At 51.3% G+C, this 26,747-nt stretch overlaps 2 protein-coding genes across 8 annotated transcripts in view; one reads left to right on the forward strand and one right to left on the reverse strand.

Moving 5' to 3' along the window:
- Nucleotides 1–5,669, forward strand: part of IQCK (IQ motif containing K) — a 128,483-nt gene extending 122,814 nt beyond the window's left edge. For 3 of the 4 annotated variants that reach the window (XM_036825587.1, XM_036825588.1, XM_036825590.1), the window contains one exon: nt 3,088–5,669. In XM_036825587.1, coding sequence (XP_036681482.1) covers nt 3,088–3,143 — 56 coding nt within the window. In that variant the 3' untranslated portion in view covers nt 3,144–5,669. The remainder of the gene's footprint in view (nt 1–3,087) is intronic. The other variant, XM_036825589.1, reaches the window with a different exon arrangement.
- On the reverse strand, nt 1–26,503 carry GPRC5B (G protein-coupled receptor class C group 5 member B). 4 transcript variants are annotated; one of them, XM_036825583.1, is made up of 4 exons: nt 26,357–26,503; nt 16,069–17,082; nt 8,482–8,591; nt 1–502 (listed from the first exon to the last, which is right to left on the reverse strand). In XM_036825583.1, the coding sequence occupies exons 2-4, from the start codon at nt 17,072–17,074 to the stop codon at nt 383–385; spliced, it is 1,236 nt and encodes a 411-aa protein (XP_036681478.1). In that variant the 5' UTR covers nt 17,075–17,082; nt 26,357–26,503; the 3' UTR covers nt 1–382. The 4 variants fall into 4 exon arrangements, with proteins under 4 accessions (XP_036681478.1, XP_036681480.1, XP_036681477.1 ...); XM_036825585.1 differs by lacking the exon at nt 1–502 and adding an exon at nt 5,537–7,115; XM_036825582.1 differs by lacking the exon at nt 1–502 and adding an exon at nt 7,128–7,684.
- Between the last annotated feature and the right edge of the window lie 244 nt (nt 26,504–26,747).

The raw sequence follows: 26,747 nt of genomic DNA on the forward strand, positions 1-26,747 counted from the left end.
CTTTTCTTGGGAGGAGATGAAATATACATATAATAGCGACCATAAAACACATAGAGCTATAAAGCAAACAGGTAACCACCATACCAGTTAAGGAAGTGGTACACTGTGAACTCTTTTAAGGCTCCCCTTCCCACCATGAAGCCACTTACCCTAACTTTTGTGATAATCGTTCTCTTGCTTTTATTTAGATTCTCTTCACCTTTATATGCAACCCTCAACATTTAGATTTGCCATACATAGAATCACACTGTATGTAGTATTCTGTGCCTTGCATCTTTTCCTTCAATACTGTAAGCTAAGGTAAGCCAACACGGGTAGCTGTGGTTCGTTCAGGTCCAGTGCTGTATACTCGCTGTTCCAGTAAACCAGTTTATTTATGCGGTCAGCTGGTGATGGAGTTTCGGGCTGTTTCCAGTTTTCTGCCATCATGAACATCCTCATTGATGTCTGCCAGTAACGTGTGCAAGGGCTTCTCCAGGGGCTGGATACAGTACTGGAATCGCTGCATTGTGGGGAATGTACATGCTCAGTTTCACTTAATATTGCCAGTTTTCCAGTGTGTTTGCACCAGTGGGCAGTCCCCATCTCCCCAAGTCCCCAAGAGATTCTGACTTGATTGGCTAGGGTGGGGCTGGCCACCAGGAGTGTTCAGAGTTCCAGGTGATTCCATCATGAGGCTTCACACCTTTACTTCCAGTCCGTCAACTCTAGTTAGTGTCTAGACTCTCCAACTTGAAGGAGTGTTCCCAGCATCCCTTTCTACTCTCCTCCAAGATTTTTGTATAATGATCTGAAAGAGAGAGGGGCTTTTTCCTAGGCAAGGTCAAAATGTAGGGGTGGGGAGGAGGGTCTCAAGGCATGACAGGATTGGTTAAAATACTGGGACAAAGGAAAGGCATGCAGGTGAATTCTTCCTTCCAGCAGGGTTGAGGAACTAAAGAAAACCCAAGGCTTGGGAACTCCTCCCATCAGCCAATTCCTCTTTCCTTCCATGCTACCAGTAGCCTTAAGTGTCTGTCTGCCAGTTGTAGGCCAGAGAGAATGTCGTTCAAATGGCTTAAGTTTTGAGACTTTGAGACTCCTATGAACTGCTCTGAGGGTCTTTGCATTCACATTTCCTTAAGAGACTCCAACCACGGTTTGGGTTTCTTGACTCTTAGCAAGAAAGATTCTTGACCCTGAATCTTAGCAACACACAGCTTTGAATAAGTACTGATGCCCGGGCCCCATACCAATTACATCAGAATATCTGGGGCGAGATCCAGGTACAAACAGGTTTCAGAAGCTACCCAGGTAATTCTTAAACGCAGCCAGCATAAAAAACCAGTGGTCAGTGGGTCTCAACTTTATCGAGTGTCCATCAGAATCACCGGTGGGGCTTGTTAAGAATACTGATGGCTGGGCTCCACCCCCAATTTTTGATTCTATAGGTCTGGGGTGGGGGCCTGGATGTGCATTTCTAATAGGTTCCCAGTGATGCAAACATTGCTGGTCCCCCAACCACACGTGGAAAACCATCCCTTGCCTGGGTTTCCCTGCACACGTGCCCGCGGGGATCTGGAACAGCTGTGTGCTGAGCTGCTCCTTCTGGTTGTGTGTGCCCCTTTCTACCTCTGTATTATGTCATCAGGCTGGTAGCTTGAAATCAGACATGGAAACTGGCAAATGCTACAAGTCAGAACTCCGCCACCCCAGCCTGTTGCTAAACGTTCATATCCTAGATTCCATCATGGGCCAGCGGGATACTGGGAGAGCACCTCCCAGGTGTGGACCATCCTTGCGCATGCATTGTCATCGTCAGTAGGCCTAGAGGCATACAGGGTCTTCACTGTGGTTACCTGTACAGCTTCCATAAATATGGAACAAAAATAGTACACATTGAAAAAAATTAATTTTCCTGTGACCATAGGTTCCTGGTATTGAAAATATTTTTCTGGTTTGAGTTATTAATACAATACGAGTTCACAAAGCCAACTAAATACATTCTAAAATTTGATAGTTATTAAGTATAGAAAGTAAAGGAGACTCTGGGGATGCCAACATTTCAAATTGCGTCCTTGTTTGGCACCTGGGAATTTTTTACACCCTGGGTAATGCCAGGATGGGGAGAGGTAGGAAAGGGAAACGAGCAACTGCAAGTCCACGCAAGGAAGCCAAGATTTGGAAACTGTCTTTGAATAAACCATGACCAAGAACCCTTGGGAAGTCTTTGTGTAGCGCCAGCCTGAAGACTGCTGGGCTAGCCTGTTTAGTCCACTGCGCTGCATGTGATGGGGTCCGTGGCCAGCGTGTGCCCTCAGCCACTGGGAGGTCAGGCTCGACTGAAACCTCTGCTCTACACAGTACCAACCCCCAACACCCTTTCTACTCGAACACTGCTCTTCAAGCATGACCACAGCCTGCAGCCTTGCTCTGAATAACCCTGCAGGCATTAACTTGGACACTAGAAGCGAAGATTTATTAAAAAGAGAGGGTCTTTCCAAATGGATCTCCCACCCACCAGGGGACTGGGTTTCCATGTATTTGGGGGAAGGGGCTTTTATCTGTTGGGACAATTTCCCTTACAAATAGTGCATTGCTCTGCGTTCAGCTAACTTTCCTGTTTGGCCGACTCAGGAAATCACCCGGATCACATTCTTGTCTGGACCGTAAAAGACTAGAAAAGATTCTCTTGTGGCCTTGAACTGACCCCAGTGCTGTCCTGAGTTTTTAATTTTGGGTGTGGGGGGAACAGGGTGAGTGGTGACAGATTTGGTTGAGTCAAGAGCCTCGAATCTGTCATCATCTTTAGTAAAACTTCCTTCCTTCAGTGCCCCCGACCTGCAAAGCATACTTTTGACCTTCTTCTGAACTGAACTCAGAATGGCCGTGAACGTTACGTGAAGTGGCCTTGAAACTCCAGGTGCTGCCGGTGGAGGACAAAGGCCCTGTGTTCTTCCCCTGTAGATCCACGGGACCAGAACCATCGCAGCCGCTCAGTGGGTTTCGAAGCAACTGACTTCTGTGTATCCAAGTCTGCAGTTTCCAGATGCCAAGTCTGTCTAGGCTTGTAGATTGACCCTGACTTTCTCTTTCATTTCTTTGCAGTAAAATGCAAAATGGAGGATGGAGAAGAGGCTACAGCTAAGACTGCACAACCTTAACAGCTGTCGGTATCTTTCCCCTCTTTGCTCCAATTACCCCACTTGAGGAAAATGTTCAAGTTATGCTTCCTCTATTGTGCTTTCTTGAACAACTAGATTTGGTGCATTCGGATAAGAATCTTTTCGTTGCAAACATGTTTTAGTGCAAACAGTTTATCATAAGAAAGTACTAGTTTTAACTTTCTGCATTATCCCCCAGTTTTATTCTTTCATCCGTATATTTCATCAGTGCTTCAGGAGAATTCTTCTACACCAACCACTGCTAAAATGTACAGTGAACTCTGATTCCAAGAGATGTTGAAGTTTTCTCTAGTTACCAGTTTCCCAGTTTTGGCCACCTTTGCAAAGATCCATATTTAAAATAAAGTCCCAAACCTCTGCAGTGGGTTTTAAGTTTATCTGGTGAGTACTCTTTTCATAAAAAAGTCATTATTGCCTGTGATCATTTCCCAAGGAGACTGACCCTTAACTTTGACTGCATCAAGATAAGACACTTAAACCCAGACAACAATAAAGATAAAGAATTTTTGTTGTCTAGGCCCTAAAGCATTATAGAAATTCCTCATTTTATGGGTAAACTGACTTATTACCCTCAATTGTGCTGCAGTTTGCTGTTAACCAGGATTCTCCCATTCAAAATGCCACAGACTTAGCCTCCAGGCGGATCTGAAAGCCAAGTAGTTGTATTGGGTTGTTTTGACAAGCTACCACACGTCTTAAGTAAATAGTAAAGCCTTTATTTTTTGTGTTAAGAACAGCATTTTGAAAATAAAACCTATTTGCCCATGCTTTACAATCTTTTAAATTTGTAATGTTTATATACAGTCGTTTATGGTACACATTGATTGTCTTGAAATTTCTTTAACGATTTTTTTAAAGTATGCAACAGTCAGCCAGGGGAGGATAAAGGTACATTATAAAACACACATTAATACATTTAATAAATATATATTATCTATCAAAAACGAGCCTTAGCTCTTTATCAATGAATAAAAAGCACCTGCTGAGAACTCCTGTAAGCTGGTATAATCATTGCATCATTGGATTATAAAAGCCACAATGCTCCCTTTCGGTTCGGGGTTCAACTCAGCCTTGCCTAACCAGGAAGACCACTCCCACTTTGCCCACGTTCTGTGGGCCCTGACAGAATCTGTGCTAAAACAGTGACTCCCCAGCTTTCAGCAACCAAATCTGCAGCCCTTGAGACACACAAAACTTCCCAGTTTGTCAATTCTTGGGGCCGATTGCTTCCCTCCCTCCACCCCATCTCCAGGGGAGGAATCCAGCACAGAATGACCGTTTTCTATTAGAGGGGAAAGAGTGGCTCTTATAGTCCCAAGGTGAGTTTGATAACTGGACCTGGAAAGATTTGTGCTTACAATTAGGTGTTTTGATCACACAGGCTCTCCTTCCAAGTCATCCTCCCCCAATGTCTTGTTTACATAAGCAGACCTTAAACAGAGGTGCCATTTAATTTTGTATTTAAACTTCACTCCATGGGGGCAGCTGGCTGCCACAGTCTCTTGGCAAAGATGTCTCTTCGCACCCTTCAGGTGAAGTCATTGGAAGAACAGTTCTCTGCCCTCTCCCCTCACTCCCCGTCTCCACCCTCACTGGGAGAGCATTCAGCCCACTCTTGACCTCAAAGCCAAAATAAAATAAAACCCAGAAGTGCAAAAACTACCAGAGATTTAAAAAGAAAAGAAAAGAAAAAGGTCTCATTAAGTGAGGTTTCCTGTGGCTCAAAGCCGGTTCCATTTCTACGGTGGTGAAACGTTCCTTTCCGCTTGTAGCCATCTATGCTGCGCCACCTGACACGCCTGGACCGCCAAGAACTTAGAGAGGACGTGACCGTGTTTGCTCTCCCCTCTGCAAGGGGGGCTCTTGCAGCCTGAGTCGCTGATGGGATCAGAGAGCTCTGAAGGAGTCCAGGGAGTGTGGGTGAGCGACCGTTTCCCGGCACGAGAACGTGGAACACGGCCGTTTTTCACCAGATGGGACCGAGGTGTTCGGAGATTTCTGTGATTTTCAGAATTCTGGGTCTGCATGCATCCGCCTCCACCCCGGGTCCTAGCTTCTCTCCCTCCACCCCCCGCCCCCATACTCCAAGTTCCAGCCCACCCAGTGGCCCTCCTAGCACAGAGGGCTGGGATGGGATTCTCTCCCTAGAAGCAGGCACGTGCTCCGGGGGTGGGGCAGGCGGGCGCTTCCCGAAGGTCAGGTAGGGGCGGCATTCTGGTGCCACGCTCCCTCTTCCCCATGCTGGCGACACACGGAAATGCGCTAATGTGAAGGAGAGCTACACAGGGGTGGCCAGATTGGCCTCGCTACCCCGGTGCTCTGCAAGGATGCGGGCGGGGGAGGGCGAGGATGGGACACAGCAGACTAGGGCCTCGAGAAAAATCAGAAGGTTTATTAAAACATACTCAGCTCAGACATATCGGCTTATGAAGAGGTCAGTTTCCCCCCCCCAAACACTAACCTTTTTCATTTTCTTTAAAGGTTAAAGGCTTATGGGTTGGTTTTATAGAAAAAAGCAATACAGTGATTAGAGTATATGCAAAAGGACCCACCCTCATTTATACATTCCATGCCGTCAGGTTCAAACTCTTTGCTTTGAATCATTGCTAGCGATTATACTGGCCAAACAGTGCAGAGAACATGGGGCTTTTAATGGCCGAGATGTTCGAAATGCCAAATAAAGGAATGACTTGCTGAGGACAGACGGAAACCATGACAGAAACAATGGGCTTTGAAGAGAACCATTTTCATGGAACTTGCAGTAAACCAAGACAAAAATGTCCCCCATACCCTCCCCAAAGCAGCAAGAAACCCTCACGTGCTCCACCCCACCCTGGACCTTTCACTACATCCGCATAGAAGACCCAAGAACTCACTGCTTGCTAGGCAGCAGGCGTTACCTCTCCACCCTGGGGCACCCCTGCCAGGTGACAGCATCATGGAAAATCTGCTGTGGCATTGGCCTCCTGGCCAAGCTAGTGCACTTTGAGCTGGTGGCCCCGTTTGAGCTTTTGAAATGGACATGGGGATAGAACTGGGGAAGGGCTGGAGGAAGACTCATGAGGAGGGAAGAGGGAGAGGTGATCAGGGGAGAGACGGCTGCCCCAGCCAGAAACTGCCCCGCAGAAGGAGGCATGCTTGCTTCCTGCCATCAACGGCAGAGCAAGAGGCCCAGAGAAGGAACAGTGGCTGGCTGCCACTTTCTAAGTGTGATGGTCCCTTCAACTCCCAGACAGCCTTTTCTTCTTTGGCACGTGGCAGGCCCCCTCCACCACTGCTTTTAAAGCTCTCCCCATGATTCGGTTGGGCCTCGCCTCGGAATCACACTCACAATCTCCTTAACTGCTCCTGACCCCCCTGAAATGTGAAAACCAAGAGGCAGGCCTGTGGGAAAGCCACAATTCCTCCTCCTCCTCCTCAGTGAAATGGTCATCTCCAAGAGGCTGCCTGAGGTCCAGCACTTGCTGGGGAGGGGCGATGGTGTGGGATCTCCATGTTCAACCAACATCAGCCTGGCCCACTGGCTGTGAACTTGGTTCTGTTCTACACCCAGAGGATGAAGCAGTCTTCCCAGCCACATGTTCGAATGAGCCTAATCCTATTTGCAATTAGCTTTGCTTTAGTTTGCAGGGTTTGAGGTTGGTTTGGTATTAGGTGTGTGTGTGTGTGCGTGTGTGTGTGTGTGTGTGTGTGTGTGAGGGGCAGGGGAGGGGAGGGCAGTCGGTGTTAGCTTTTCAGTTCAGCAGTGTTCACATTTACACAAAATCCCCTTGTCTAGGATTTCCAAATCTCCTGGCTGCGAGGCGGCCTTGTTCAGCTACTGTTACTGATTTCTCCCTCAAGAAAGACACGGCCAGGGAATAAAATCGGTAAGAGAGATTCTTATTCTCTGGAACTTAAAGTCTTTCACCAGAGGTGTCTTCCAGTGTAACTTGGCGGAGCAGTTGGGATCTGGAAACAGGAATAACACACTAAGAACTCCGTGCTTGGCAACGTCAATGTCAGAAACCAGTTTGTTAACAATGTACCATTGATAAGTTACCTTATCTTTTCTGGGCTGAATGATTCCCAGGAAAAGCAGCAACCACTATGTGTGATATACGATGCTCCATTTTTGGGAAGGCCAGCTGCCCTTTTCTATAATCATGATCCTGAACAAATATGTTTCTTTACCCAGAACCCCACCTCACTTTCTAAATCCAGGGTGTTTTTATGCACACTGGCCTTGACCGGACCAGGGGGGCTTAAGAATGACTGATCAGAGGGTTTATCAGAATGATAAGAATGACTGATGGGGCTGTTTTCTAACTAAATTTATTAAAACACAGGCCGAATGCTTGAAACTTAGGCTTCTCTTGGTGCCCAACAATGAACAGGCCAGTGGATGGCTGGGGGTCTTCACAAACGCAATCCGTGAGCCTGCTTGCTTGAGCCCATTCCACACCAATGCAAACTGAGGCATCGCATACCGTCTGAAGGCCAGGAAAACCAGAGTTCCCTCTAGAGATCAAAGACCATCCCTGACTCACATTGAAAACAAAAAAAGTTCAGGGTGAGTTATGGAATTGGCACATGATATAAAGAATGGAAATCCAATTTACACGTGTAAACTGGCTCATGTGTTGTTTCTGAAAGAAGCATGTAGCTATGTTTGGAAATTAAATGTGGGAATGAGAGTGAGCTTTTAGATTGCTAGAGAAAGAAAATGATATAAGTCCACAGAGGCAAAATGTAAATGGTGACAATTCTGCTGAAGGTCTGTTTGGCATCAGATAGTAAACCTGTTTTTGTGTTCGCGGGAGAGAAATGATAATCACTTCAGTTTCTTCAGAAATTTTTTAAGAAGTGGGGTTGGGGGAACCCAGTACCCAGCTGGGGCACGGTGTGGAGGCGAGGAGCAGGGGACGGAGGGCTCAACTAGGTTGGATGCCAGCAAAATCTGCCAAGGTTTCGTAACTCTGGGCTTTTCCTAAAACTCACTTCTGAAGGAGAGCATGGAGGGGGGCACCTTCTGTATAAGGAAAACCAGAGAATTCACTGGGTGCAAGAGCCCCAAGAAACAGGGACTCTTTCAAACGAATCTACAGACGGTCAGCTAAGTACAGGTGGATGTTCCGTGCATGGAGAAAGGGGGTCGAGAGGAAGGAAGAAACATGGAAGCACCGCATGCATCCTAGCCACAAGGGGTGTCGACGTGAGCCGCTGGCTTTGCAGCCCTGTAAGCCGCCTCCACAGAGCGGTGTGTCCCCATCAAAGCTGCCCCCCAGCACCGACCGCTCCTAGGCTTCCTGCCAAAACATCACCTCATGATACTTACAGTCCCCCCGTTGAGCACAACCGCCATCTCCGTTGGCTGATACACATTACTTCTGAACGGAGCGCTGGGTCTGTTTCCCAAGCTGCCATTGCGAAATCCTGTTCGGAGAGCTGAGGGAGGGAGGGAGAGGCAACACCAAAAAAAAAAAGACACAATTTTGAATTTTGTTTTCTTCGCCTGCATCAACACCACGCTCCAGGCACACACCACCCCCCCCCACCCCTCGCCTTTGTCACAAGCCAGATTCAAAACAAAAGTCACAAAGGCGCTTTGTTCTCTGGCTCTCTTGGAGCCTGACCCGTCTCAGGGGGGTTGGGGAGTTTGCAGAATCCAGGGCGCAGGCAGCTCTCAGGGAGGGGACCCCGGGTAGAGCCTTGCCCGGCCCTCCCCTGCCCTCCCCTGCCCCCACGGGCCATGGGTGATGCGGGAGCGCCTGCATCCCTCAGAAGGTCTCTTCTGACAAAAGACCTCCTCACTACCGAGTGCCATCCCTGACAAGTTCAACACCACACTGTCCAACACGGTTTCTGGATACACACAGAAGTGGGCAACCCTGAGAACCTGGACCACAAGTACATGGTAGAGGTCGGACGTCTTCAGGGGAAAGTGACGGGGAAGAGGACAGAGGGGCCCCAGACACATGAGTGGGGTCATTTCTAGACAGGAAAAAAAGGGAGATCTGAAGCAAAGATAGCAAAATATGTCATCACTTTCTACCTCTGAAAGGAGAGTAAATGGTGTTTCTTATTTGCAGTGTACTTTTAGACATCTAAATTTCCTTTTTTTGGTGAAGAAAAATCAGATGACACAAAAAGACCTGGAGGAACCGTGAAATGTATATTACTAAGTGAAAGCAGCCAGGCTGTAAAAACTCACACTGTATGATTCCAACTATAATATTCTGGAAAAGGCTAAACTATAGAGACAGTGAAAAGATTAGTGATTGCCAAAGGTTTGGGGGGAGCAAAGGGAATTTTTAGGGCATTGGAACTATTCTGGGTGATACTATAATGGTGGAGACATGACATCATGCATTTGTCCAAACCCATAGAACTGTACAAAGAGTGACCTCTAAAATGTTAATTATGGACTTTAGTTAATAATAATGTATCAATATTGATTCATCCACTGTGACAAATGTAACAACACTAATGCAAGTTGTTAATAATAGGGAAAACCAGGGGAGGGGGCAGGTGGGAATTCCCTGTACTTCCTGTTCAAATTTTCTGTACCTAAAACTGCTCTAAAAAATAGTCCATTAAGAAATAACAGAGAAACAAGAAGCACTATAAAAAAATCAAAACAAAACAAAAGTCTTTCTCAATTGTGAGATGCCATTTTACATGGGGCACAGAGGGATTAGGTAACTTGCCTAAGGTCACACAGCTGGTAAGAACCAGCATTTGAACCCAAGCAGAGAGAATCTGTGTTCTTGACCATCACACTATTCTGGCTCCAAATACTTTGTTTTTAACTACCACATTTAGTTACTTAGAAGCAATCTGAATTTAAGTGACATTAGGGCAGTGGTCCCCAACCTTTTGGCACTAGGGACCGGTTTCATGGAAGACAATTTTTCCACGGACCGGGGGCAGGGTGGGGGCTGGAGCGGGGCTGGAGTTGGGGGGATGGTTCAGATGGTAATTCAAGTGTTGGGGAGCGATGGGGAGAGATGGGGAGCATTGGGGAGCGATAGGGAGAGATGGGGAGAGATGGGGAGCGATGGGGAGAGATGGGGAGCATTGGGGAGCGATGGGGAGAGATGCGGAGCGATGGGGAGAGATGGGGAGCATTGGGGAGCGATGGGGAGAGATGGGGAGCGATGGGGAGAGATGGGGAGCATTGGGGAGCGATGGGGAGAGATGGGGAGCGATGGGGAGAGGTGGGGAGCGATGGGGAGAGATAGGGAGCATTGGGGAGCGATGGGGAGAGATGGGGAGCGATGGGGAGAGGTGGGGAGCGTTGGGGAGCGGCAGATGAAGCTTTGCTCGCTGGCCTGCCGCTCACCTCCCGCTGTTCCTAACAGGCCACGGACCGCTAAGGACCACTACCAGTCTGAGGCCTGGGGGTTAGGGACCCCTGCATTAGGGGCAGCTCAGCCCAGACTGAACCAAGGCAGGGTGGGGAATGCATGTTCCAAAACACACTCTTTGCTTTAGCATCTCCAAGCCTTCAAGAGCTCCCATGCACAGGCTGACAAGAAGATGACCTTCCTGGGAAGCAGAGAAGCGGACGAGGGGACAGAGTGCATGGACTCTCCCTAGTCCCAATTCCTAGCCGAGGCCTCCCTGAAGAGAGGGAGCACCAAGCAGCACAGCTTTCCTCATAGTGCAGAGACCCTGCCGGCTATGGTGGGGGAATCTGGCTCTAAACCATTCGCTTCAAAAAACAAAGGCTACACTCTACAGGCCATCTGTGGGATGCCTTGGCCCAAGGATCCCTCTGTGTAGTGGTTATCTGCTGTTCTCCTCTGGTAAACATCCCTCCCACATTCTAGGTCCTGAGTATTGGCCACAACTGTCTCCTCCCCTGGCCTTGAGGTGGGCATATGATTGGGGCCTGGCCAATCAGGTCCAGTCAGAGCTAATTCTGGGATTTTTACTCAAGCATCCTGGGAAATGTTCCTCTTTTCTGCTGGGACTCTGTGTAAGCCTAGAGCCGTGCGCTGCCAGGATTCTAACAGAGCCAAGAGATGGAGAGAGACCAAATCTTGTCATCACTTGAGCTTCCTGGATCTATCCATTTCTGAAGCCTGACCCCCAGTACCTTAGTTCATTGTTGTTTTGTGTTGTTTTGCTTAAATTGCTTCAGATCAGATTTTTTATTATTTGCAACTTCAAGAATCCCAACTAACACTCCACTCTGACCTGGGTCAGCTCTGAAAGGCAAGTAGGGCTCATCCATAAGGAGGTCCCAACAGGAATCTAAGATCATAGGCTAAATACCAGTCTTTTCCTGTTTAGACTCTGCAAGTGAGGCGAGATTCGCCCTGCCCCCAAAGCTGACACAGGGCCTTCCACTGGGAAGCGAAGGGGCAGAGTTTAAATAGCCCTTGGCCTAATGAGATCAGAGAGCCCAAATCCCCTAACAGAAGATAGAACCCTTTTCTTTCTTGCTCCTTTGAAAGGTGAACATTTAATGTACCTTGTTAACGCTTTCCAAAATGTGATCTGAAGTATATCCTTCAGTGTATTTTCATCTTCTATCACATACCTCATGCCTTGTTTTCTAATTAATTAATTAATTAACTTATTTATTTATTTTTGGCTGAGTTGGGTCTTTGTTGCTGCACGTGGGGGCTTTCTCTAGTTGCGGTGCGCGGGTTTCTCATTGCGGTGGCTTCTCTTGTTGTGGAGCACAGGCTCTAGCTGCGTGGGCTTCAGTAGTTGTGGCGCACGGGCTTAGTTGCTCCGCCGCATGTGGGATCTTCCCGGACCAGGGCTCGAACCCATTGGCAGGCGGATTCTTAACCACTGCGCCACCAGGGAAGCCCCCCTCATGCCTTGTTGATACTCATTAAGAAACAGCAGGCTGGTGAAGTCCTACATATCTGGGGTCTCACTGGGGGAAGGAAATAAGGGAGCAGTGGCTGAGCCACAGGCCAGCCTGGGGAATGCCCTTCCCATCTCGACTTCAGGGATGGACTCTCAAGGGTACAGAGCCTGAAAGGCTGGCTAGATAAAATACAGGAGAAACAGGGCCAATTGCAGCTCCCGGGTAAGGCCCCTTGTGGGGCCTGGTTCCCTAAAATACAAGCTGGCTGAGGTCAGACCAAAGATGAGAACAGCTGTTCTCACCATGGCAAGGGAGGGTGCCCAGGCATTCCCCAGCCAGCAAAGTAGTGTTTCTAGAACAAAGACAATCCTAGCCAGAATGACAATTTAGTCTCTCCCTGTGAGCCTTCCACGGGAATTGGCTTTGCCTCGTGCCCATGTGAATTTTGGCGGACACACATTTGGGAGGATGCAAAACTGGGCTGTTAAAAAAAGTCTGACAACATCCAAGGTTGGTGAAGAGGTGGGGAAATGGGGCTCTCATATAATTATTCAGGGGAGACTAAATTAGTCCACCTTTCTGTGGGGTGGCATCTGGCAGTATATATCAAGATTGAAAGGTGCAGACTCTTTTGACGCATGTGTAGGAGTTAATTGATCAAGGGCACAAACATGAATGGATAAGAATATTCATTGTAGCATTACTTATACGGAAAGCCAGAAACAAGCAGAATATTCACCAGCTAAGATCAGAAAAATAAATTATGGTACCTCCTAGAAATCTCTGCCTCGTGAAAAGGATACTGTAGCTCTGCTGTCGCTGACCTGGAAAGGCCTCCCTCCATGATATACTGTTGTTTTAAGCAAGCACACAGCAGAAAACCATTTAGACCAGTGGTTTCAACCTGGTTACATCTTAGAAGCACTTGCAGGGCTTAAAATACCTAAGGCCAAACCGACTTACTCAATCAGAATGAGGGGCAGGCACTGGTAATTTGTTTAAAGCCGCCCAAGAGATTCTAACGTGCAGACAGGTTAAGAACTGCTCTACGGGATTGGGGTGTGTGTGTGTGTGTGTGTGTGTGCGCGCTCATCAAGAGATGTCTGGCAAGATGAGAGCAAACAGTCAGCAGTGGTTGCCTTTGGGCAATGGGATTCTGAGCAATTTTTATTATTTTCACTTGCTGAACTCCTACCTGATTATTGTTGATCTTTTCTCATCAGAAAGGAATAATAAAGCTATTTTTGTTTTGGAAAAGAAAGAGGGGAAGGAGGGACAACCTCCTTGGCTTTGGAACATAGTGTTTGAAACAGACGGGCCTGTGGGGCACCTCTGGAGACCCCATCACGCCCTGTGCCAGCACTGGTACTGCTGGTACTGACGTGGGTCACAAATCCCTTAGATCTCTGGATCTTACATGGATATGACATACTGGATGCATTTTCACAAGGATGCACGGGATTCAGAAAACCAACCTTCTCTCTCCCTGCGCTGCTGTGAGCTCTGCTGTGAGCCTGAACAAGTTGCCTGACACTCCTGGAGTCAGTTTCCTGCTCTGTAAAATGGGATTTATAATCCCTGTCTTCTCAGAGTGTCCTGACACATCTGTGAGATGAGGGACACTAAAGTGCTTTAAGAAGAGAAGAGAAATTCTGTGGCAGAGTGGTCAGTGTGTGGGCTCTGGAGTCAGGCCGCCTGGGTTCAAACCCTGGCTCTGCCTCTTGGCAAGTTGTTCAGCCTCTCCGTGCCTCAGTTTGCTGTCTGTAAAATGGACCTCACTGGGTTATTGTAGGGATTAAATGAGATTAGCCGCTAAAATGCTCAGAATGGTACCTGGTCCATGGTAAGCACCCAGTAGAGGTTAGCCATCCTTACTTTTGAAGCCCCTACTACTTGTGTAGTTCTAGCACCCCCCCTTCACTGCAAGTAAACTAGATTATCAGGTTCAACAACACTGGTTCTTAACTTTCTGGGGATTATGAATGGCTTTGAGAATCTGACAAAGCAATAGACTAATTCCCAGTTGAATGTACAAAAATTTACATCCATTTCAGGAGTTCCTGTTACCTTTGAGGTCCAAGGGGAGTCCATGGGTCTCAGATACAGAGGATCCTATTCCAGGAGAAGCCAAGGAAGGGGTGGCTCCGCCAGGACCCCAGGAGCTGGCCAGGAGCCTGGCCTCTGCTCATCACATGCCCTGAGGGGCCCTCTGGCCTCCCAGTGAGTGATGACCCCCATTCTGACCCTCATCTTCTCCTGGCAATCCACAGAGCCAGCCCCACCAGAGCTGTGGCTCATCCCTGCCAAATCTATTGACAAACAGAGGCTTGCAGGCTTGGGGCTTTCCAGTAAGAAGAGAGCAGCTCTGATAAAGGCCACACCAGGACGTTTGACTCTACCCATGGTGGGGTTGCAGGAGGGGGGGAAAGTCTGTCCTTCTCTCCAGTGGGTCTGGCCAGGAGCAGGGGATCAGAAGCAGCTGGGCACATCCTGGTGGGGAGGAGGGCTGAGGGTGGCCTTGGAGGACCTGGTGGCTTGATGTGCTTCCCCCTGCCTGCAGGGGTGGGTGGCTGTGCTCTGGGCCTCGGCACTCAACCCAACAAGGCTGACTTTGTAGTATGACCAGACAGTGGGCACTGCCCAGGCACCTGGGTGAGCATCACAGAAAAGGGGACCACGGCCATCTGGAATGGGCCACCTCCTAGCTGTATGTCATCAGGCAAGACTGAACCTCTTACAGCCTCCATTTATTCATCTGTAAGATGGGGATAATAACAGACCCTACCTCATCAGGTGGAGGTGTGAACTAATGAGATAATGCAGGTTAAGAAGTTAGAATAGTGCCTGGCATGTAAGTAGTGTTCAATAAATGATTATACTAGGTAATTAATTATTACTACTGCTGCTGGTACTGCTGCTATTATTACTGTAGCTCCTGATAAATTTTTAGGTAACTGGGAAAAAGCAATTTTAATTAATCTCAAGTGCTGGGAGCTCAGCCGACTTGCTTTAAGCAACAATTGTAAGAGACACTTCTCCAGCATCTACAGCAGGGGCGCCTGGGGCCTGGGCCGCCTCCTCTCGGCTCTTCCCTCTTGGGAATCCCGCCGCAGCGGTGGCAGACAGCCTGGGTGCTCAGACCACCTCCACTCGAAGTGCCCACCAAATCTCTTTTCTGCTGTGCGGGCTAATGGAACTTGTTCAGCCCATTTACAGGAGCCCTGGGAGACATTCATGACAGTGGGAGATAGGAGAGAGATCGATTCTGAGGTTCTACACGTGTCCCTGGCAGGGATGAGCCCCAGCTACCCATGGCGGTAACCAGCTCTTTGATGCTCTTGTTCTGGCGTTTCTGCCGTCCCAGCCTCATTCTCCCTGGCGGGGGCCACCTCCTAAGTAAACCACCTACAACATCGCAGGCTCTGCTTTCAGGGGAACCCAACCAAGATGCACATCCAACAAGCCAGGTGCCGTGGGAGCCCCTCAGTATGTCACCTCTCTCAACAGGTCTATGGGGTACACAAAGCCTTACATCTAGGAAGCGGCAGAGGCAGGATCCCAACCCAGACGTCCGACTCCAGGGCCCAAATTCATACACTCCTGGAGACAGAGGTAGGGGAGGGGATTGGAACATTGCCCCTCACCATCCCCTGCATCCATCTAGCACATGGGCTGCAAACTTAAACACTTCCAGGGAGCGAGGGGCTTAATGTTGATATGTTATAGCGGCCGGGACAGGGAGTGTGGTGAAGGGAAAGTGGGTCCCCACCTAAAGGGCCACCACAACTCGGCGAGGGGTAAGAGACAGAGCCTTTCCAGCCAGCGTCACACGATTGCTGCCAGGTGGGAATGGCAGCCCAGCACTGCCAGATCCAACTTTGCAAAAAAGGCCAGAAACCTGGCTTTTTATACTAAATTAGTTGACAGTGCTAAATAAGAATGCATCTCTGGGCCAGTTTCAGCACAGCGGTCAATGTCTGTAGGCTCTGATCTGCCAGGACCGTCCCCAGGACCACCGACCCCCAGTGGAGAAAAAGGAGAGCGCACTTTTGTGAAGAACAGCCTAACCCAGCGGGGCGGTGCCCACTTTACCTGCATTGTGTTCGTCCATCGAGAAGGCCTTGTTCTCCATGTAGGTCCGCGGCAGCTGCACGTCCTCCTCAAACGCCGTCTCCCGCATCCTCGGCTGCGACGTGTCGAAGTAGTTGGGTGTGTTCTCCTGCGGGGCGGGCAGGATGGTGCAGTGGATCTCTGGGATGGCGTGGAAGATGACGAAGACCCAGCCACTGGCCACCAGCGTGATGGCCAAGGTGGGGTCTCCCCAGGCGTCTCCCTGCCGCAGCTCCGCATTGCCGAAGAGGTACATGGTCATCCAGGCCACCCAGATGAGCACGGAGAGGAAGGCCGTGACCAGGATGCAGACCCCGTTCTGCTTCCACTTCTTGAACTTGCCGCACAGCGTGAAGAGGGCCAGCCCCAGGGTGGCCACGAGCAGTACCATGTCGTAGATGAGGGCCATCGCGAAGTCCATCGGCTCGTAGGCACAGGCCGGCTTCTCGTCGCGCAGCACGGTCAGCACCAGCCACTCGATGGCGATGATGACCTGCACGAGCATCAGGCACAGGGCCACGCCCACCAGCTGCCAGCCCGACGGGCTCTTGCCGTGGCGCACCAGCCTCCGCACGCGCCACGCCTGGCTCAGCAGGCAGGAGAAGCAGAGCGCGAAGAGGACGCCCCAGAGGAACCGGCGGACGGAGCAGATGGTCTCATCCTCCCGGATGATGAAGGCGAACGTCAGGCCAAAGAGGCCCAGGGTGCCCAGGAGGAAGAGGAAGTGGAGGCCCACGGGGTCCTTCTTCTCCTTGTCCTTGATGAACGGCAGGCGCACCAGGAGGACGAGCGTCAGGAGCAGTGTGATCAGGGCGCCCGCCCCCGCCACCGCCTCCACCACGATGCCCCAGATGGTGTCCAGGTCGCACAGGGACACGTACTGAGGGAGAAGGTCCAGCCCGCAGCCCCGGGACGTGCTGGTGTTCTCAGAGGCCCCGGAGGCAATCACGAAGAGCAGGAGGAAAGCCAGCACCTGGTGGGTTCTCATCTTTCTCTCTGACACCGTGAACGTTCCAGAAGAGTTGGGGGGAAAAGACCAATTCATTGTAAGACTCCCACTCTCCTGACTTCTTTAAGAAGACCCACCTCACTTCGAACCCGCCAGCCCCCTTCTCCAGGCAGCACAGCCTGGAGAAGGGGGGGTGGATTTCGGCCCCCATCTGCCCCCTAGTCCGGGCTCAGTGAACAGCCGTGAACCGTCAGTGCTAGTGGCTGGAGGAGAGGATGGGAGGGGGACTCACTTTCTCTGAATACTCTTTCATATTCTTTGAATTTGAGGCCATGTCTGACCTCTTCAAAAATCAGGGAATAACATGAGACTTGAAGAGATGGTCATGGGCCGAGCGCTTGCTGGGAGAGGGGCACGCACTACCCGTTTCAGTCTCTCAGCGCTAACAGCGGACGTTTACCGATGACTCACACTCAGCCAGGCACTCGACACATCCAGTCCTCACACCGGTGACGCAACAGTCTTGAGGAGGTTGGGACACCTGCCCAAGGTCACACCACTCAGCTCCTAGACGCATCCCCTCTTAGAAGCTTCCCAGCGTTTCAAATGTAGTGTGAACGGTCTTCCTGGGTTCCACCCTTTCCCTCCTCTCCCCTCGCACATCCCACCCCTCCCACAAATATCTGCTGAGAATCCATCCTCTCACTCCAGCCAGCCCACCTCTGCAGGGGATGCCTCCGTGCCTCACGGAGTCCACACAGCAGCCGGGAGGTGGGCTTATTACCCCCAGTCTCGTCTTCCCCTCCTGCTCCCTCTGCTTAGACTAGCCTCCGCACCCTGCTTTTATGGAAAGCTGCTCCTCCCCACACTGGTCTCAGCTCTAATGTCACCCACTCAGACCTTGGCCAAGGTCACACCCCCATCCCCTCCCCCAGCGCCTCTCATCTATTTCTTAGCTCTAATCGTATCTGTCATCTTTTTGCCTGTTTACTTTGTTTCTCCTGTCCCTTCCTCCTCTCCTCCCTTCCTGCCTTTCTTCACCACTAGCTACAGGATGACAGGGACACTGTCTGTCTCGTTCATCAGCATAAACCAGGGTTTCTCAGCCTCGGACCTGATTCTTCCCTGTTTTGGGGTTTGTCCTGTGCATTGCAGGATGTATGTGTAGCACCATCACTGGCCTCTACCCACTAGGTGACTGAAGCACACCCCCTCCCCCAATTGTGACAACCTCCCAAGTTTTTAGACACTGCCAGTGTCCCCTGGGGGGAAAATCACCAGGATGAGCACCGCTGGTCAAGTACTAGCATAAAAGCGTACTAGGTGCTTCCTAAATACTGAGTGAACGAGACTTCTCACCAGGACTCTCCTCTACCCACTGCCACCAGCTCCTTGCTTTTTTTTTTTTTTTTTTTAAAGATTGATTGATTGATTGATTGCTATGTTGGGTCTTCGTTTCTGTGCCAGGGCCCTCTCTAGTTGCGGCAAGCGGGGGCCACTCTTCATCGCGGTGCGCGGGCCTCTCATCATCGCGGCCTCTCTTCTTGCGGAGCACAGGCTCCAGATGCGCAGGCTCAGCAGTTGTGGCTCACGGGCCCAGCTGCTCCGCGGCATATGGGATCCTCCCAGACCAGGGCTCGAACCCGTGTCCCCTGCATTAGCAGGCAGACTCTCAACCACTGCGCCACCAGGGAAGCCCCCAGCTCCTTGCTTTTGGAGGGAGCCTGGCCTTGGGAAAGCCATGCCTGCACAGCTCTGCAGTGATGTGTTCCCAGGCGTCTTAAGCCAGACTTACAGCCTTAGCTCCACCCACAGTGAGGCGGTAACCAGCCACCTCCCGGGCAGCTCAGCACATCCCTGGGGCTTTCTTAAGTAAATGCGGTATCGACCACCTCTCTCTCTGCTCCTTGATGGGATACGGTGAGCAGCTCTGATCCTGCCTTGGCCGCAAGGCCATCAACTGGGATAAATTATTGATGCTGCAGAATGAGAAGGAGCCTGGTGCTATATGGACCAGCTCCTTTGCCTATAGATGAAAGAAGGCAGACTGGGAACGGAGGGTGTCTGGCAAGAGATGCTCCTGAAACAAGCACCCCAGACACTGGCAATCAGGCCCATGGTCCTGCCACTATTCGGGGCTCTGCTACTTCAGTCACTGGAGTGCCACCTCAGCTATTTACACCTTGTCTACAAACCCCCTGTAAGTTATTTACTTAACTGACTCACCAAGTCCTTGAAATTGACTCAAAAGAAAACTCAACACATTGAAATACTTGTTGATGGAACTCATGTTGCATACCCATTGGCATATCCCAACGTACCACCTTTGGAAAAATACTGTTCTAGCCAGAGCTGCATCTCACAAGAGCACACTGGGAATCAAAATTTAAGAACCGGATATGCTGGAACAAAATGCCATCAGGCCCCCGACACAGTGCAGTGGATTTCCCCTAGACTTCTCATCAATGGCAAATGTGATTAGGAGGCTTCTCAGCAAGTGACAACAAGACGCACCCCATGCAGCTTCTCTAGGTCACACATCAGCCAGTCTCACCTCCAGGGTGGTGGGAGAGGACGGGTAGGAATGTGCTTCTGGAGTCTTGACCACCAACCCTCTCCCCAACTCTCCCACCCACTTGCAGGCCAGTGGTTCTCGATCAGGGGCAATTTTGATCCCAAGGGACACTGAGGCATGTCTAGGGACATTTTTGGTTGTCACAACTGGGGAGGGTGGGGTGCAATTGGCATCTAGTGGGTAGAGTCCAGGGAAGTTGCTAAGCATCCTACAATGCCTGAGATGGCTCTCAACACAAAGAATGATCCGGCCCCACGTGTCAACAGTGCTGAGGTTGAGAAAGCCTGGTTTATACACTGGAGAACACAGTTGATGAGGGTGAAGCCAGGAAACCAGCCAGGCCTCTCAGCCTCAGGCCTGCACTCCGGGTCCTTTCCTCGCAAGAACTTGGCCTTCTTTAGCTGCCTCCACTCATTCTCTTGGGGGAATCTCCTCTCTCCAGGCCTGCCTACAAATTGGGACTTGGTTCCACCAGTTCGTCCCCCTTCCTGACTGTCCTTCCAACCACAACAGGAAACCAATGTGGATGAAGAAAATATCAAGATGGTGACCAAGCTTCTGAAATTGTGCAGGTTCTTATGGCTGTGGTCCAGGTCTCCAGCTCCCACTCCTTTCTGACATGGGAAATACATACACTCTTGCTTTCTGCTTTCATTCCTAAGGTTGGAACCCTCTCCTTCTGGGACAGCTGTTGTTCTTGTTGTCCTGCGCCCGTTTCTCTCATTTCTGAAGACAGCTCCTGATTTTCCTTTGGAGAGCCGCCTCGAGCCCCAGCTGCGAGCTCCTGACCCAGCCTGGCCAATCAGAGCATTTATCCCACCCTTTGGCCACACTGACTGGTTCATGAACAGGCACCTGGCCCCAACCAGACCCATGAGAATCAGTTTTAGGATTTTTGCTAGAATTAACTGGAAAGAGTTTTTCTCTTGTTATCGGGGTTAATAAGCTAAAAGGATGTACACCTGGGGCTGGAGAGGACCTATTTACCATCACAGGGACAGAACCTGTCTGAGAGTAAAGCTGACCCACAGGTAACGGCCACGTGATGGACCAGAGTCCTAAAACACAGAGAGACTGGATTCAGTTATGCCTGAAGCCAGATACCCTGGTCTTTGCAGTTCTAGCAGCCAATTAACTTCCCTTTTTTGGATTAAGCCGGTTTGAGGCGGGTTTATGTGACTTGCTAACAAAGAAGTTCTATTATACATCCCACATGATGTGGCCCTCTTCTTCCAGGAAGCCCTCCCTACCCAACATCTAGGCAGCCAGAGGCTTCGATAGGGTCCAGCTGTCCCAAGTAGGTCATTATCATTGCTAAAGCTGCCCATGAGGTGACAGCCATTGTTCTACAGAACAATGTTCAGGATGAACAGGAGGAAGGCCACACACCACCTCACAGAATGAAGCTGAGTCCAGCTCATCTAGGATTTCTGGGGGATTCTGCCCTGCAGAGTTTTCTGTTACTGCCACAGTGACCGCGACAATGACTGTTAACTCTCATAATGCTTACCATGCTCCAGGCCCTCTTCTATGCACTTCACATATATTAATACCTTATCATCTGGACAATGACACCATGAGGCAAGTGCTATTACTATCTCCATTTCACAGGAAATAAAACAGAGAAGCCAGTTGGCTTGTCCAAGGTCACATAGCTAGAAAGCGGTGGAGCCAGGAGACAGACAATTGTACTATTGTTACTGGGCTCTTACTACAGACCAGGGCTCTGGAAATGTCACCCGGTGAGACCTTTGCTGGCCAGTCTATCTAAATTAGGTTCCCTCTGCCTCTTTAGGCTCTACACCAATACTCCTGATCTTTATCTTCATAGCATGTGCCACAATTTTCAAATATTTTATTTTATTACTCTTTTGGTCTGATCCCACACACCCAGGCTCTTGTCTGTCTTGTTCTGCACCGATTCCCCAGTGCCTGGCACATGGGCAGGGCTCACGGCCCAGTTACTAAATCAATCAACTGATTAAACGTGGTCTCCAACCCTCATGTCACCTGGCAGGAAGATGCTCTCATTGTCTTTTTATAGAGGAGGGGACTGAGGGCCTGAGAGGCTTAAGTCAAAGTCTGATCTTCAGACTGGCAACAGCGGCGGCATCGCCCGGGGAGCTTGTTAGAAATGCAGACTCTCCGGAGTGGGCCTGGCCACCTGTGTTTCCACAGCCCTACGATAAGCTCCAGGTGTGCTCAGATGCTTGGGTGCACCGAGGTTTGAGAAGCACGAACATATGCAGTGGGGGAGCCTGGACGATGGCCCGGCACCTTCCGCCTCACTATCCCTGCCCCAGGCCCAGGGGGCAGTGCCCACTCACACTCCATCTCACCCACTGTCAGGTAAGCCCCATCCTGTCCCCTCAGCCACCTGGGGCCTCCCCGCTGCTGAGAACGGAGCAGCTCTCCAGGAACCCCAAACTGCACAAAACCAGATTAGAGGTTTGGAGTCAGCCGCAAGGCAGGGCTGATTGGGAAGGGATGAATACATGGCAACAAACCCATGGGATGTAGGCATGCAGCTCCTCAAAAGGAGTAATGAATAAAGTGATGAATGTGCAAGACTCGGCTCACATACTAATTACTTTGCTGCCAGCCAGGCTCCCAGAAATGTGACTCATTCAGATGCTCTTAAAAACACTGCATTGCACATGCAGGCCCGCGCACACACACTCTCTCTCTCCCCGCAGAGGGGCCACAAGCTACCGGCAGGTGTTGGAGCAGCATGTTTCTCGCAAGCTGGGGCCTGCAGAGGCTGGAAAGAATGCAGGCAAGATTCCTTGTGCGAGGACAGCGCTGCCTGCCTGAACGCCACAAGCAGGGCTGGTTCTCCCAGGCTCAGTCCTCGCCAAGCAGTATAAACTTCCGGTTTCAAGTTCTGCCCCTGGCACTTGCTAGAACCCTGTGACCATGGGCAGCTGACTTAACCTTACTTGTCTCAGTTTCTTCATCTGCAAAATGGGGGTGATAATACCCATCTTGCAGGGTTCTTGTGAGGATTAAAATAATTAATAATTAGAGTTTAGGACAATAGGTAACATGGGGTAAGCATTTATATAAAGTGTCTGTTAAATAAAAGATTGGCGAATGCTCTGAGGTTATGAGCTTTTCTGACTTTGCTTTTCCAGGAGGGGTGGTTGCCATGGAGATGGGGCTGAAACAGGGGCTCACCCAGGTGTTTGTCCACCACTGGTTTCCAGCCTCCCCAGTCACACACCAAGCAAAGAGGTCCCTGAGTTGTTGTGACGGGGAGAAGCCTTTGGGGGTGGTCTACTTTGGAAACTCCCAAACTCTCCTGATCCCCACAGCAGGTGCTCTAAATGGGAGCCTTGCTGTGAAGGTAGTTTTCCAGAGGGGAACTGGTGCTGGAGGACCTGAGGCCAGCCTGCGTGCCCTGAAACTGGGTGTCCCTGTTGAGGAGTCAGAGCCAGACACCCAGAAACCGGTCACCAGCCATTCTCCTGGGAACTAGCATCCCCACGTTGCCATCCACCCATATGAAAGCAGACACAAGATGTGCAAAACTGCTCTGGAACACACCATTATGACCTGCTTCGCCTCGGCAGCTACCAGCAGAGGCATCTTAAACCCACCTTCTCTAAAGAAGGGGGGAGGCGCTGGAGCATGGAAGGGAAAGAAAAACTAAACAGATCTGGAGGGGCTTTCCTAGCCCTGGGCATGTCTAACAGTTCAGTACCCAATGAATACCTGGCACAGGATTTACACTCCCGTCAGTCTCCTCAAGAGTGGAAGACCTCAGTTGGAGGAAAGTCAGACAGAACTGTGTGACATTGGGCATTACTCACTTAACCTCTCTGACCTTCAGTCTCTTCTTCTGTAAAACAAGGATAATAATAGTGCTACTTTCATAAGGCTGATGTGAAACGTACTTAGAAAGTACTCAGCACGGCAGACAGGGAGCACTGGGTCCCGGCTTATTACAATTACGATTCCCATTGTCCTGTTGGGAATACAAAGAGGTAATGCAACTTGGCCAGAGGCTTCCTGGAATTGATGGGCCGAGCTGGGACTAGAACCCACTTCTCCCAGCTGCTGACCTCAAGGCCACTGCACCCCTGATTGGACTCGCTCTGTTGGACAGAGGGCCAGGATAAGGCTGCAGAGACAGTCCCCCCACACACCCCAGCATCACACTCTGTCCCTGCCCACTCCCATTATAGCCGCTGGTGCATTTCCTGCTCCAGAGGGATTAAACTGTTACAAGGTTTCCTGACATTAAACTATTTCCCAGACCTGCAATCTAACCCTTTGATATCTTTTGCAAGTTACACCATCTCATAATCTTCAGTTCCCAAGGCCGCCCAGACCACCAGCCTATCTGGGGGCCCTTGGATTTAATAACCCTCACAGGTTAGTAAACAGGGTTGCCAGAACACAGGCTCCGTGATCCATGAATATGCAAAGCAGCTCCAACCCTGTAAATAAAAGCAATCATTTAAATGCAAATTGCATCCTTGGCTGCCGGTTCCAGTGTGGATGGTTCCTCTAAGGCTGTAATTCCGAGAAGAAAATGTGACTAACTCAGAACCCCCAGGAAGCTCTGCATGGAAGTGTTTATGGGGCGTTGGGCTCTGGGTGGGGGCCATTTAGGGTGGACAAAAACTGCTTAAAAGTGGGAAGTGGGTTTTAAAACCTGACCCACCCCTGGCGTAGGCTTACAGGGCCAGCCAGGCTCAAAGCAGTCCTCACAGGTCCCCTTCGGAGGCTCCCGGCGCCTTGCCACCCCCAGAGGCAGAATGAAAGGGAAGCTGCTTTTCGTCTCCTTGTAGAGGTCAGGGGAGCGTTTAAAAATCAGATCTCGTGGCTTTCCACTCCAAATCCTGCAAGGGTTCACCAGCCCAAGGAGAATAAAAGCTAAACTCCTTTCCACGGCCCAAAAGATCGTGGTCCGGCTGGTCCCTGCCATCCCCTTTCCAACCCCGCTCTCCACATCTGCCTATGAGCTCCAGCCACAATGGCCTTTGTTCAGTTTCTCTACGCTCATTCCCACCTCCAAGGCTTTGCACTTGCGGTGCCCTCTGCCTGGTTCAGTCTTCCCCCTGCTCTGTCAGTGCCCCCTCCCCCATTGCGGGGCTCCACTAACATGTCACTCCCCAGAACAGTCTTCCCTTATGTGTACATATTCTTGTCACTTTATTTTACAGCACTCTGCTTTCTTTTCCTGGCAGCCCTTATCCCAATCAGAAGTTCTCTCTACTTACTATTTATTTACTTATTTAGTGTTCACCCACCTCCCCAGTGCCCTGAGAGCAGGGGCTTATCTGCCACTTCTGTAGCTGGCATATTTACTGAAATAACACATTAACCAATAAAGATTTTGAGCTTCTCTTTCTAACAAAACTGCTTTTCTTGCTGCCTGGGCCCCAAATGGCGACTCCTTCCCACTTCCATCTTTTCCCTCCCCAACTCAGCTGACCCCTTTTCAGACAGAGCAGGGAACAGATAGGAAACTGTTCACTCCGCAGTCTAGGTACAAAACTGGCCCAGTGAAGGGCTCCCAACCGACCATTTGCATTCTATTTACATCCTATTTGCATGCAGTTTTAACTCAAGGTCTGAAATCCTCCAGAAAGCCCCCGCCCGTGGGGAAACTTCTGAATCAAGGTTCCTCGGCTGAAGTTCTAAAGCTTTTGTGCCAAGTCCCTCCCCCACTTCTCTTGTCTTTGCGAGGATTTCCCAGTTCCTCCGGGGCTCTGCTCAGGTGCCCCCCACCCCATGCTGGCGCAGTTGGGCAGCCAATGTGGCGCGTGGCCCGGGGCCCCAGGCGGGGACGCGGCTGCCCGCCACACTCCAGGGGCCTTTGTCCGCGCTCCAAGGAGCCGCCCCTTAGCGAACTGGGGACAAGTTGGGTGGGTGTGTGCGTGTGGGGGGGTGTTGGCTAGGCCTGGGAGTGACAGAGCCGGGTAAGAAACCCGCGGGCTGCGCTGGAGCCGTCCTCGGTGGTAAGCTCGGTACGCCCCCTCCCTGGCTGGTTAGCCAGCTCCCCCAGGCCGAGGCGGGTGCAGGCGGTAGGGATCCCGGGGTGCTTGGCGCTGGAAGCCCGTGTCCCCCAAGGGGGGGGGGACGCAGCACAGGGCTGATCCTCACCTCTAGCTTGGCCGCAACAGCAACGCTAACATCCCGCCATTGTATGCATTCGCCCCTCATTTCTTCCCCCAGCCCCAGAGCTCAGCTCTTCTCGCCCGCGGTGTCCCCTCGTTTCCCGCAGTGCGCACCCACGGCCGGCTGCGAGCTCGGCCCCCAGCCCCTATGGCAGGTGCGGCAGCTCACACCCCAACTCGGCCCCTGTGCCCCCGGTTCCGTCTGCCCTGTCTGTGCTCAGGCCCCACGGGCTTGCCACGCAGCCCTGCCCGCGGCTGCCCTCACAGGAGTCACTCGGGCACGCCTGGACTCCCTTACAGTCCCAGCTGCCCTTTGCCTGTGGTCGCCCCCAGATCCTCCCCAGAGACTTGGATCTCCACCTGGTCCGGGTACATCCCCTCCCCCCATAAAGGTCCCAACCCTCCCCGCCCCCCGCCCCGCCCTCTGCGGCTCGTCTCCCGCCACACTGTGGTTCCCCCCACCCTGATCCCCCAGCTCCCCCAGCAGAATAACCCCTTGGGGGGGCCTCAGAAAAGCACAAGAAGCAGACCCCACCCCAACCCTCTCAAGTCCACGGCGGGAAAAGTTTCTGGGGTCGCCGCAGCGCCCTCCACCTCACCGGTGCGGCTCGCACTCACCGACCCCCGCGGCCCCGCAGCGCCGATGCTCCTGCTGGCCCTCGGCCCGAGTCACATCTCTGCAGCGCAGCCGTGTCCCCAGCCCAGCGCGCCCGCCCGTCCTGCCTCACTGCATCGCACTCGCGAGCCGCTGCCGAGCGAGGCGCCCCCTGGCCCGGCCCGCGCTGCTGCAGCCGCCGCGGCCCCGCCCCTCCGGCCGGCCCGCCCCCGGGAGGCCCCGCCCCCGGAGCGTCCAAGCCCCGCCCCGCCCCGGCCCAGGCTAGGCTGAGTGTTCCGAAAGCAGCCCCGCGCGATCTCCTTGCTCCTGGCCTGCGGCGCTGAGACGAGCCCTCTCCAGTGTCCCCAGTTAGCGAACACCACCCGCACATCCACAGTGCGTCCATAAGCAGTC

This window comes from Balaenoptera musculus, chromosome 15 (genome assembly GCF_009873245.2).
Source record: "Balaenoptera musculus isolate JJ_BM4_2016_0621 chromosome 15, mBalMus1.pri.v3, whole genome shotgun sequence".
Taxonomy (NCBI): domain Eukaryota; kingdom Metazoa; phylum Chordata; class Mammalia; order Artiodactyla; family Balaenopteridae; genus Balaenoptera; species Balaenoptera musculus.